This window comes from Pagrus major, chromosome 11 (genome assembly GCF_040436345.1).
Source record: "Pagrus major chromosome 11, Pma_NU_1.0".
NCBI lineage: Eukaryota > Metazoa > Chordata > Actinopteri > Spariformes > Sparidae > Pagrus > Pagrus major.
In genome coordinates, this window is record NC_133225.1 from 5632424 (window position 1) to 5645995 (window position 13572).

General features: G+C 39.6%; 1 protein-coding gene across 1 annotated transcript in view; it reads left to right on the plus strand.

Annotated features, from left to right (window-relative positions):
- Positions 1-13572, plus strand: part of LOC141004391 (uncharacterized) — a 130176-nt gene that overhangs the window by 13258 nt on the left and 103346 nt on the right. Inside the window, exon 2 of the mRNA XM_073475851.1 lies at positions 8222-8394. Within this exon, the coding sequence (XP_073331952.1) occupies positions 8313-8394 (82 nt within the window). The 5' untranslated portion in view covers positions 8222-8312. The remainder of the gene's footprint in view (positions 1-8221; positions 8395-13572) is intronic.

A 13572-nucleotide genomic window follows, 5' to 3' on the forward strand; every position in this document is an offset into this window, starting at 1 on the left:
ATCTGTGGTTGTTTAAACTGCTGATTAAATATTAAACTTAATTTCATAACATCAATAGGATATCAGTAGTGGCAAGAGAATATTTGATTCCTTACAGAATGCCAGCTGGCAAAGAGGCCCTCATATGTTTTATAAAATAAGTTGAATCAGAAAATTTTATTTTATTTATTTTTTAACATGCACACATTCATGAACTTTGCATGATGTGCTTGTTTTAATATTTGGGCTTGAGATATAGGAAAAGCAGGGTGGGGTTCGGTAAAAGGGTGATGATGTTCACTCCAGTAAAATCTCACAGATGAAACGTCCCCGTCACGCAACAATTCGGTTGCTTGTCGACCTGTCCAGCGTGTAAAAAATTTAATTTCAGACATTAAAATATCAAATACAAATTTGGGGTTAAAAACTCAAGATAAAGTTTTAGATTATCTCATGAATGCCACTCACATGATGAATGCAGTGACATCTCCATTGACCTGTTAAGCATGTGGATATGAACCATTTACCCCCCAACATACCAAATGTCTTCTTACCTCGACCTTGAATGTAAAACATGACTATTTTGGACATGACCTCGACTACTGCAACCATTCTAGCCCCTCTTGGCTTTAGACTTTTGAGTCCAAATTGTACTCCGGTCTAAACAGAACTGTGAAATGTAGCAAATGAAAGGTCACTTTACTGCTGTTAGAGGTCCAGAGACTGAATCCCAAGTTTGAAATCGAGAACGTGAATGCGTGCTCTAGAAACAAAAACATAAAAATGTGTCCAAAAATTGGTGGCGGACGAAAACATGAGATTTGAAGAACCTATGAGGCGACTGTAACATTCCTCATAGGAATACATGAAACAATCATATAGACCATAATTTGATCCCATTTTCTCCCACTGAGATTTAATCGGTGCTTTTTTTAATTGCATGATCTTGTTGCTCCCTCTTCTTCTGCCATTGTTTAATGGCACTTCACTGCAGAATTAGCACCACCAAATGTTTCTCTTGATGTTCACAGCTCTTGATATTCACATTTCAAACATATTCCAACAGAAGTGGATGGAAATTCATGTATATTATTTATTTAGCATTTTCTTTTGCCCATTCTCTGGGGCCAGAAGAACATGCTGAGCGTTCTATACGTTCAAAGATTCCTCTTTAAATAGTTGCAATTTGAACCGTTTGGTCCAGCACTTATTAAAAAGTCAACACGTTATTAGCTTTGTGCCGTTCATGTATAGGTTCATTCATTATTCAACCTGTGTTATGGGCACCCATAGTAGGAAGCAGGAGAAACTTCTCTTTCCTCTCTAATTGAGCAGTTTTTGTTGGAATGAAAGGGAAACTATGATGGATTCCTCGCGGGACGTCGAGGAGGCAGTTAAGTCAGCGTACAAGTGGCTACACTTTCTAACAGTTCTGGCTAGACAGGCCTTTAAAGTTATAAAAGCTAGCAGGATTCTGGTCTGTATTTATTTTTCATAATCATATCTTTTTTATTTTTCTAAAAACCTTTTGTACGTCTGATCAAATATTTTTTTTGTTTTTCCTTTCTGTCTTTTCAAATGACGCTCTATTTGAAGGTCCTTGATTCAAAATTCTGCTTAGATTCGGTTCAGACAGCAGGCATGAATAAATAACTCCCGTTTCCAGATGTAGAAAATTGCTATATGTGGAAAATACTCTGCATGTCAGTCTTAAAGTAATGAGTATTTGAATAGCAATAAATAAGACCAACATGCAGACAGACTTTAGATTTATAGTACGACTGACTTAACAGCCCGAGAGATTGATCCCTCAGTGTCTTCTATGTAGAAATTATTTGCAACATTAAAATAAAATAAACCATGCAGTGATGTGGGGGGATACCAAGTAATGCCTGTTCATATCACTAACAGTAAATTTTGCTTAGGAAAACCCTCTGCAGCAGCTGAAAAGGCTTCATTCAGGAACGGACTAATGGGCAGCATGATCATGATCAACAGTAAAAGCACTCTGCGCCGGCTGTGCCATTGTTTCCCTCCTTGTGCAACTGTCGGTGTGACGCGCCGCTCAAAACTGCTCGACTCACAGAGCGCTGCACTTAGAGTTGAGAATATTTCAACTTTGACTTTGGTTGCTGCAGCCAATGAGATAACAGCTATTGTAGTTTGTGAAGCACTCATTTAATTGCATTTTATTTTGTTTTATTTCTCTGATTTTCTAGCTTTGCACCTGTTTTTGTACGGTACTGTGTTTTGTGAAGCACCTTGTTACTCTTGTTTTTGAAGGTGCTATAGAAATAAAGTTTATTATGATGTTATTATTATGTGATGTAGCCAGAAGCCAAACATGCAAGCATGTAGAGATAGCCAAGAGAGTTTTCCTGAAGTTCCTGAATGGCATAATGTCAGCAGTCAGATGGGACGACCAGGTTTGGGAATAGGAACACTGTTTACCAACTTTGCTTAATCCAATGCTAAAATTAGCTTAGCTTCGTTGGGCACTTTTTGATGTAATGCATTTCCTCTATATTATTAGTTCTGCCGTTTTAGTTTAGTTTTCTCTGAAAGGATTTCCACAAAATTTGGATGGAGGACGGGTGTCAGCTCGGAGTAGACCCATGGTACAGATCCAGATAGGTTGCATCGATTTTGTTCCCCTTTCTTTAACATGGCGAGATGAGGTGTTTTTAGACATTTTGGTTTATATTTATTTCTCAGGGAATAATGCATTGATGAAAAAAAATCAGGTGTATTTAGGTGGCTGCTATCTATGAGTGAGTGAGATCCTAGAGCTGGTGATCTTAAATTAGGGTTCAGCAGTTATGTGTGGTTTTAAAATTCAGAGTGATACAGGCTATCGAGTGTGATGTTGGATTTTGCTTGATTGATTTACATAATTAAAGACAGAGCAACAAAACAGCCTCTGTACAGAAGAAAATCTGAGAAACAGGGTCATTGTTAACATTTCTGTTCAAATCACTACATACCTTTGCTCGGAGTAGGCAAATTTATATCCATATAATGTGCAGTTTTGCTCCCCCTCCTGCCTCGAACCTATCACAGCAAACTATCATAAGAGTCGCAGATTAAGGCTGACAATGTCACAACACATTTTTCTTTCAAAGGGCATAATTTGACCCCCTGTCGTCAAGGAGTGCAAAGGTTTCCACACTAGCCTTTAATAAAACATTGTCTTCCTCTTATATGGGCTTTCTTACCTTTTAATTATCACAGCCCTGTAAAGAAAATATATAACAAGGTGTACACTAAAGACTCTATAGGGAACGATGGTAACTATGAGTCAAAGAAAACATGAATCTTTTATAAAACATGCCATTATTTTTACTGTTACTGGATATGACGAGCGGGCGTCACAGCATTGAAGGTAGGTCCGCATGCATGAGCCCCCATTGACCCATCAGGGCAGCCTAAAGTATAACACACACCGGCCGCGTCATGGACCTCGGTTGACGTCAAGAACACACACATTTAATCAACATCATCATCATACGGATAAAAGAGGCAGCCAGGGTACGGCGAATACAAGCCAGGGCGTGAATGTGAGTCGAGGAACTGGAAAATCGGATAAGCTGACGTGTTTTGAACAGGATGATGACAGCAGTGTGCAGGCTTACATAGTTATTTCGATGTGTCATACAATAATTATTATGAAATCCTGATGTCTAATTGTATTAGAGATGTACGATATATGATTTCAGCATCGACATCGCGGTGTGCCTGCGTGATACTCACACCGCAGGACGTGCAGTGTCACAAAGAAAGCACTTTAAGCACCAACAGAAAAGAGCAGTGCTGGTGAGAACGGAAAAAAACGTGAGTGCCACGTCGTGCCCTCTGGTAAAGCAGTTTATTCAGGGCCATGATGAGTCTCATAAGAAGAACCTGATCTGGAGAGAGGGCAGGGAAGAGCCTTGAGTCGTCTTTCTCTTTGTGGTCGTGAACGGGATAAGAACTGGACTGTTTTGGGGGAAACTAAAACGGATCATTCCACCAAATTAACTGAAGTCTTTCTACAAACTCACACAAATGTTGAATTGAACTGTGGTCTGTTTGTTTCCGCAGTGCTGTTTTTGTCAGACGTGTATATATGTCACTGCTAATTGCTATTTGCGTTATTGTTTTGTGCGGTCATCTTGGAAAAGAAGACGAAAAAACAAAAAAATGTCAGTTTCCAGCCCCTAAATTATATGATGGAACAAAATCAGCACTCAGGAAACCAGAATTGCCACCAAGTATATAAACATATTCTGTTTCACCATGTGTTTTTTATCACGCTAACATCACTTCTGTCTTTATTCACCCTCTAATGCGCATTTTAACCGACAGATGCTGTATGTGTTGAGACTGGATGCGACCCTCGCTGCAGTGAAAACGCGATGAAGTTAAAGTGTTGCATTATGTGTTCGCTACATTATGATAAATACGCTCTCACTTTTAATGTTAAAAGCCAAAAGCTGACATGCAGAATAGCCCCAATCCACTCCGCGCTATTCCACGTTTCTCCTTTATTTGACTTTTATTGATGTAGATTACGTACGGCATCTACTCTATAACTACTTAAGTTTGAATATGCCTCGGCCTCGGCCTTTATCATTTGATAAATGTTTTCCCTCCGAGTTCACGTCGAGTCCCCTTTACAAGAAATTCCATGGCTTTTACCAAAAGCCATTGCACCGGGAAGTAATTTAATAATGAATACAACAACAGTTTACACACTGCCTGCCTTTGTACCCATAATATAAACAATGAAACGGCGAGCATCCAGACCTCCTCTAATGGAGTACCAGAGCAAACACATTCATTTAATCACAAGGCTTTCTCTTTTCAAAGCAAACTGGCCAAGCAGCAGAGGATGAGAGGCTAATGACCCATGAGCAATAAGCAAGTGTTACACTGAATGTAGTCTTGGGAAGAAAAAAAAAAAAAAAAGCTTTTTACGGAATAGCGTATCAATATTTTAAAGCAAAGCCTCTATGGCACACCCCCCCCCCCCTCTAACTGGATTAGCTGTGTGATGTGTTCTGACAGTATGTTGTTAGTGATACTCCATTTGCTTTGTCTGTCATCTGATTTTCCCCTGGTAATCCACGGAGCACCGTTATATTTCATAATTTGTTTTGCTATCAGGGCTGATTTGTAAATGTGCAAATTCTAATTAGCCATAGCTACTGTTTCTAATTTATTAAATATTAAATGATTCCTGTGGTGTGGAGTCTTTCTTCACATCCCCCCAGATGAAAGTTTGTGGTATGCAAATTCAATTGCCTTTTAGATGTCAGCAGTTTTTTTTAAATGTCCCATTTTGCGAGTGAAGCCATTTCCCCCCCTTGTTGTTTGTTTATCTGTCCCCGGCCCTCCTTAACTTGATATTTATTCATCTGCACTTGTGTTTAGGTTTTCAGCACAAGTTACATACTCTGTCAGACTGCTTTGTTTAACTTCATTAGTGTTGTCTTAATAATCTACTTTGGTGACTTAACAAGACAGGATGCTTTGCATACTCTGTGAAGTGAACTTTATAGGCTTTATAGGTTGGGGCTGTTATTCCTGAGCGCCGGTCCTGGTTGTTCTGCACAGTCTTCAAACCGGGTCCCGTTTCAAGTAACATGTCATGTTTAACTGTCTATTAGAGACCGGCACGATGCATTTTTACAATCAAATTGTTGGAATAGTTCATTATGAAAACAAGGCTTAAAGGGGCACTCTGTAGTTTTGGAGAAGAACTCCTCATAAATATATATTTTTTTTCCATAACTGAATAAACAAGCTGTTCTCAGAGGAAAATAAGGTCCCCAGAACACTGTTTAAAGCTAGAAAGGTGGCAGGGTCCGCCACATATAAACAAAGTACAACAGTATGAAATTGTGTTGTCCTTTAAGGTCAGCTTGTTTATTCAGTTTGTTTAGGCAGTGACCAACTTTTTCTCTGCTGATTAAAAATGTCTTCTGCAAAACTACATAGTGCTCCTTTAATGTGTCAGCAGTTAACAGCAGGGGTCTCAAACTGCCGTAATTTAAGAGTAGGAGTTAAAAACAAATCATATGAAAATGTGAACAAGCTGTTTGTATTGTTATGCTGTTATGCTTTAACATTAACGTTACAGGAGAGAAGTAAGTTTAGGGAACTAAACTTTGATTGATTTAGCGGCTGCTTGAGGTTGACGTCACTATATTAAGATAATCCTTTATTGATCCCCAGAGAAGAAAATATTTTCTGATCATTATGAGACTGTGGCATGTCGCCAGAGAGTAGTTAATTAATGGGAAACACTGAAAGTGTGAAAGAATTGGCGACTTATTAAAGACTTAATGAATTAACTTTAAATCGGGCCACTTTATCAACAGCAGCCAAAAACATTACAAACTTCTCAGTTTAAAATATCTGTATTAATTGCAAACTTACTCATTTAAAAAAAACAACTGTATAAATCCCTTTAGAGAGTGCATTAATGTTTCAAATATATTTCTAAGTTAAACCTTCATACATATTTCTTTCCTTACACTTCTGCTGCTGAGATCCCTCTACTGGTGCGCTAACAGAGGTCCATGTGTCTTCAGCCGGGTGCTCTTGGTTATTTGGGAGACCTAATGGACCTGTTTGGCCACAGACTAAAGAAAATGACTTTAAGCTTGCGGTTACCTCAAACTAGCAGTTAGCAAGCGGTGAGAGTTCACTCTTGGGCGGATTTGGTTTATCAAAGACGCAAACAAAGCAACTCGGTGCGTGAAAGAAGCACAGCAGAAACATCAGGCAGGACGGACCACCATGTTTCACTATGTATCTTTAAACATTACAGTTACGGCTGAAAACGACAAGAGAAATAAACAAGTTTGCCAGTTGAATAATCTCTGTCAGTGCTCTCTAGTGGACAAACTATCTGAAGGTGCAATCTTTGCTAAATTGACTTAAATTTAGTTTGCCGCTTCTACAACTTCTTGTTACAGACAAATACACTGATTGTGATAAATCTGCAGTAGCAGCTAACGTCGGCTTGGGGCGATTTAACTGGTCTAAGGCTACTGGAAAACAACATTATAAACAACATAAGGATAAGATAATAGATCATATTTAATACATTGTTTTGTATATTTTCAGATTCTGCAGGCTAACGTTATTTTCTCCAGCGCCTGTGCACGTGCTTGCATGCAGTGCACGTCCTTGCATGCAGTACGTGCGTTGAGATACGTCAGATAAACATCAACATCAGAAAAGTGGCATTTCCGAGTCGCGATAAGAGGAAGAAGAGGGCAACGATGACAGAACTGGCAGATTAATTATGCAAATCAAATGTTTAATTTTATTTGTATGCATGCTAAAGGTTGTTTTCTTCTTTTTCATTAATTTAAACATCATGATTAATTTCATAGCACTCAGCAGAGATGTCAAAACATAGGCTTAAAATAAATAAATGAGTATGTACAAGATTTTTGTTAATCTACAATACTTTCTTATGCTTTTAGGAAACAGAGCCCTGGACTGTTGCAAACCGAGACGCTCTAGTCGCCTTTGTCTTCGCCCCTCTTGCTTCCTCCGTGACTCTGGGCCTAACGTGCTCGCTCAGTTTTATGCGATTTGAAATGTTTTTGAATGCCACTTGTGTTTAACTGCCAGACATTTATTGAGCGGCCACTTATCTTCACACTAATTAAGTTTTAAGAAACACATCCATCAAGCTATCGAGGCAGTTAATTTACTATTGCAGAGTGAATCTGAAATCCTCCTCCAGACGATGCACACATTTCTCATCACTTTACGCCGGGCTCTCACACAAATGGGATTAAAGATTTTTAATAAAGTTATTCTTGAAAAAACCTTTTTCCGACCATGTAAATACATTACATACGAGATATTGTTCGAATATATAAAATGTATAAGCATTAATGTATAATGTGCTGATAAATACACAGTGGATGTTTTTAGTTTGACCCACTAAGCATCTACTGTACTTATGATTCAAATAAATCTCTTTGTTGGGTTTTTTTACAAAAAAACATGGCGTGGATTTTAAATACACGCACAGCAATTAGCAACCAAGCCAAAAATTTTTACAAGTCATTACCACAATTTCTGCCATTCACAAGTACACATCCCTTTATTTCAGCCTCTCTCTGGCTCTGTTCTGCCTTTCCCCTCTGCATAATGAACCTCCACCCAATTTGTCATGAAATCCCTCATTTGCTGGATACTCAGAAAGGCAGATTATGCTTATTTTTCATTTGGACAGTGGGAGATGGAGCCAGGTGTTTGGCAGCAGCAGAGTGTTCAGGTGTAACTGTGCCGGTGACGGGACATGACGAGCAGCCGCGAGATGAAGGATGAGGCGTGGAGGATTTTGGGAAGAGTGGGCACCCCACGACCTGCTCCCCCAAGAATACCCCCCGGTGATCGAGAGAGGAGGTAAAAACTTTCTTTTGAATCACTTCTTGCTAGAATCAGCAGCTCCTATTTCTTAATTAGCCGGTGAGAGCCATATTGAAAATACAGCTGTTAATCTGGGAGAATAGAGGAGTGATTGTGCTTTGCTCAACAAGATTAATTCATGCCCTCTTCACACAATGGTGGTCTGATCTATCACACGTCCATTAATTCAGTCTGCTCCGGCCGCAGTGAAATTATTAGTGAACACTGAGCATAAAAGCTCTCGGGTTCAGAGTTTGACTTGATTACAGAGCGTGATTACAAACATAAAGGGGGCCTCCTCTCACATTGTGATCTTCTCTGCTGTGTCTTAATGAGTCTGGATGTGTGCACAACTGCTGCAGTTAAATGTTGGCTTGGTAAACCATGTTTTGGGGGATTGGGAACTAAAATACAGTTTCATTGTCTATACAAAGTACGAGTTTATTGCACAGTTATAGCCGTCCAACTAAAGATCGCCTCGTTGAAGTGTAGCTGCTGGTGAATGGGCCAATGGGAAACATCAGAAAGAATTAGACCCTCAGTCATATTTCAGATGATGATTTGTTCACATATTTTCCATTAAATGTCCAAAATAGGTCAGTTTTGACCGCTAGAGGAGAAGCTGAGCAGTGTTTGGATCTGTGGTCAACCAGCACAGGCACCAGAGAGTGATGTCATGTGCGGCTGGTGGCGGTAATGACACGTGATAGGTGGAAATGCATGAATGAAACAGGAGAGGAAGACCACAGGCTGTTTTAAATGATGCAGAGTTTCAAACAGAGGCGTTTGACATGTCCGTTAGGCCTTAAAGGTAAAATATGTAAGATTTCCGCGTTAAAATGTCTGAAATCAACCGGGCCTGTGTTATTATGCTTTACGTTATGTACTTACATTATCCATTATGTTTCCGACGATGTCATTATTTTCAAGGTAACTTTGCGTTTCAACTGGTTGCCTGTCTGCGGCATCATATCCACTTTGTGACTTAAACACCAGATGATGTTACGTCAGAAAATATGAGGAAGGAAGCTGTTCAGCCACTCTATAGTTCACTCATAGATACATTTTTTTTTTGGGAGAATTATCATCTGCAATGGTGGTTTATGAACAATGAAGACATCAGCTCCCAGGATGCTACTTCACAATGTCATCAAACTTGTGTCTTTTGTTATTGATTTGATTGCTTAAGACCTGTAGCAGCAAAAATGACACACTGTAAATTCAAGGATACTTACGATTCATCCGGGTGAGCGTGATAAAGTCTGACGTATATCCCGCCGTGCAAAGTGATGACGCGTTATCAACATCCAGCGGTGGCGCGTGAATAGGGAAGGACTGACGTCAGTGACGTACAACGTAAGGCTTCAGATGAAAATCACAGCCTTGCCTGCAGGAAGTGGGGAATGGGGTCAATAAGCAATTTTTAGCAGGTTGTCCCGTGTTTAAAAAAAACCTGTGTAGACCCGCTAATTTTGGTGGAAAAGCGGCATTAGTGACACCTGTGGTTACTGGTGGTGAGGGCTGCAAACACCTTCATCACCTACTCAGAAGAGCAATTACTATATCAGTACCCTGAAATATAGGCTGAGAGGGTTAATTATGTCTTTCTGTCACATCAGTCACCGACTTTCGTCTCCTGCATCACCTCTGGTACTCTCGCGCCTGGTTTATCTGTGAACCCCTCATGTGCGAAGACACAGTTTGACTCCTGCGCAGGAAAAAGTGAACTTTTACCAGTGACAATGAAAACTGCTCCAGTGTGTAGAGACGAAGTTACAGAATTCAGATACATTGAGAATCTAGTTTGTACTTCTAGCTTGTATTTATAGCCGCTCCTAATGGCCACACTGTCCACTCTGCTGCCATTATAGGACTGGAACAATGGTAGTGTTAACCGAACTGCTGAAGATAATGTTGAATCAGTAATTGAGACATTGTGTGTGTGAGGCGTGAGGCTTATAATACTTAATAATGCAGGAATCTGGTTCACTATCATTTACAGTTCATATCCAAAGTTCACTCCTCTCAGTCCAGCGCTCTTCTGGTTGTGTACAGACTGAAAACATCGTGTCATCGTGGATAAGTCCTGAGTGGCTTCTCTCACAGTGGTGGGTGAATCTCTGCTGTATTAACATACAACATTTATTCCCACCACACTCGCGAGGAGTAAAAAGTTGAACGCTGTTAGATTTTCCTGCCATGTTTGACATCAAAATCCCCGGGTTTGACTTTTTCTAGCGAGTCAATTTTGTGGGGGGAAAAAAAACTGCAGCCATGCCTGCGAGCCAGCTCATCTCAGCACACGGCCCCTATCGTGTAAGCTCCCTCCGAATTGAAATATCCTCTGCTTGAAATATTGACTTTAATATCTCATTTGAAAAATTCATGTAACCTTTTGATGTTAAATCCATACTCAATTTGGCAGAATGTTATAGGAATATGCAGAAAGGGGATAGGAGGCATTATTATGTTTTTCCTGCAGAGAAATTACATTTTATGGTTGTAACACCAACCTCCCCCGTGTTCTTTTTAGTCCACGAGGGAGAAAAGACGTGGCCATTAAGGCAAAATGAAAAGAGCTATTGATTGGGCTCTTATGCCTTTTCTATTTGCCTCATTTCCTAAATGCATGATAATAAGGGCTCAGCCACTGAAACTAACAATACTCCTTAATGAATCGAACTCGAAAGAATTAACCTAAGTTTGCATAATGATTCACAGATGTTTCCATCAGTGGATGATATGCATTTGGTTGTGTTGTTCTGTGGATCCATGTTCCATTTACCAATTACACACTCATCTCTTTATAGCATTATAATGCAATCAAGACATTATTTGATGATTTCTGTTTTAAGAAATGGGTTGCTCGTTATCAGAGATGTCTGGGGTGACATTAGTCAAAAAGCTCTGATATTAGAATAATGTTACAGTTGATGTATTGACGCTATTAATAGTCAAACATGGAACAAGCACAGAGAGAAGAAAAAAACATGCTTTTAGCTTAATGGAGTTTGTCTGTTAATAGAGATGTTGGCATGGGAGCCTCTCAAAGAAGGAGAGCGAGTGCCTTCACTAATATAGAAATGTTTTGCTAATTGTTTACCCCAGGTGGTGGAAAAAAAAGCTTAGGACTCATGTTGTCATGTCATCAGCACATGTCACGCAGACAATTTAAGTGCTGCTGCATTGCTTAATTGAAATTAGCGTAATGATAGATGTTTTTCCACCTCACTTTAATCATTTCATGATTTCACAGTTGCACACAAACTCCTTAGGAGAAGACATTTTGATATAAATATCCCCTCGAGGTTTTGTCCAAATTGGGAGTAATGTTTCTGTGAGCGAGTCCCCTCAGTGTTTGTGCTTCAACCCCTCACTGTAGTGATGTGCATGAACTTATATATGTTCTGCCTTTATAATTTCATGTGATTTAAAGACACATTTGATTTATTTTTGTAGTTTTTGCCGTCACACTTTGTTTACTCTTTTTCTTCCCGGTGCATGAGACGGACACATCTTTTTCCCCCAACGTCCTGTTAGTACAGACGGTCAACACTGAACTAGGAAACCTGGAAGAGGAAGAGAAGACTTAAAGTCATAAACAAACAAATAAAATCCAGTGTGTCTTCACATTAAGTGCCACTCATCACTTGGCTGTTTAGCTGAATGAATACATTCAGGTTGCAGATTTGAAGCAGATGCATTTTTCTCCACTTCCGACTCAGATCGCCGTGACTTAACAATCAAAACTCGATTCAAGTCTGCCACAGAGTGGGAATTGGCTTTTCTCTGCAGTCTGGAAAACCAGTTAGAAGAACTATAACTGCACAGAGTCGGAAAAGAGCGAAAATTCACAAGTACAGATGAATTCGACGGCGTTGGCTGTCTCAACCCAACATGTCTGACAAATAACTGACATTAAATAGCTAGCATTAGCAGCTGTGTAATTCACAAGATTGCAAAAGACCACCTGAGAGAATGTGACCTTTTCTCACTGAATTAGTCGCATTGACCCAAAAATAGGTCCGAAGATTAGTTAATCCTAGCTGGAGAGGGGGAGAGCTAGCTTCCTAGCAAAGTTTGATGTTGCCAAAACACAACGCGTCCATCCTGTTTGGTGTTGAAAGTCCTCTAAATAATCTGCTTAACAGACCTGGGGCCAGATGCATACAACTCTGTGTAGCTTCACTTAAAGACAGTATGCATTATTTCTTGTCAGATTTAAAGAGCTCCATATAAATCTGGCTCTTTTATTTATAAATCTCAATCATCGTGGAAACGGGAACACATGCATGAGCTTCATTTCCAACACATTTCATACATTAAATCATGAATATGTCGACACTGTTTGGATGCTTTCAAGTGTACGTTCATCTGAATTCTGTATTCTTCGTTCTCAAATGGAATAAAGAAAAACTAAATTACAGTTATTACCTGGACAAGTGACGTGAAAAGGCAAACCCGACTGCAGAGGGCGATGCATATAAACAGGTTTTAAAAAGCCCTTTAAAAAATATTTTGTAAACTATGAAATGCATTCAGCGTGTTAGTAAAGCCTTAAAGATATACACACAATCCATTTGGTGAGCGAGGCTGAATAAAACAACCCAGATGTTTGTTAACAATGAAACCTCCACAGGCTAACTTTAATTATCTTTCATAAATTAATCCCAGCCTAATTAATTCTATTGTTTTATTTAATGTATTTACCCGGCACCTTATATTCTTCTTTAGAAACGATGAAGTGGCCACGTTTGTCCTACTTTGTCGCTGATAAACAGAAGCGTGTCAAATCGCTGTAAGTCTCCTTATCAGCACCGTTCGCTCGTACGCTGATGCTAGGTGAGTTGTTTCCTTCTGGGCATATTATATTACTATATGTGTCCAACCGGCATATCTAAACATGAAAGCAAAAAAAAAAAAAACAAGGTTATCTCACAGCCTCTCACTCCTTTTTCATCCAGAATGGAGTAACATCGTTAAGTAAGATGTTAATTGTAAGTGTCTTAACTCACACAGAATTGCAGCGTCTCATTCGCTCCGGCTCTTTAGGTTTGCATTACCTCAGGCGATGTATTTGCATAAAGAGCGATTGTGGAGCCGAGTGCACAGGGGCGAGGCTCAGAAAGTTTCTCGAAAATCGGCTTGGAATTAAAGGCACTCACTTATTTATAA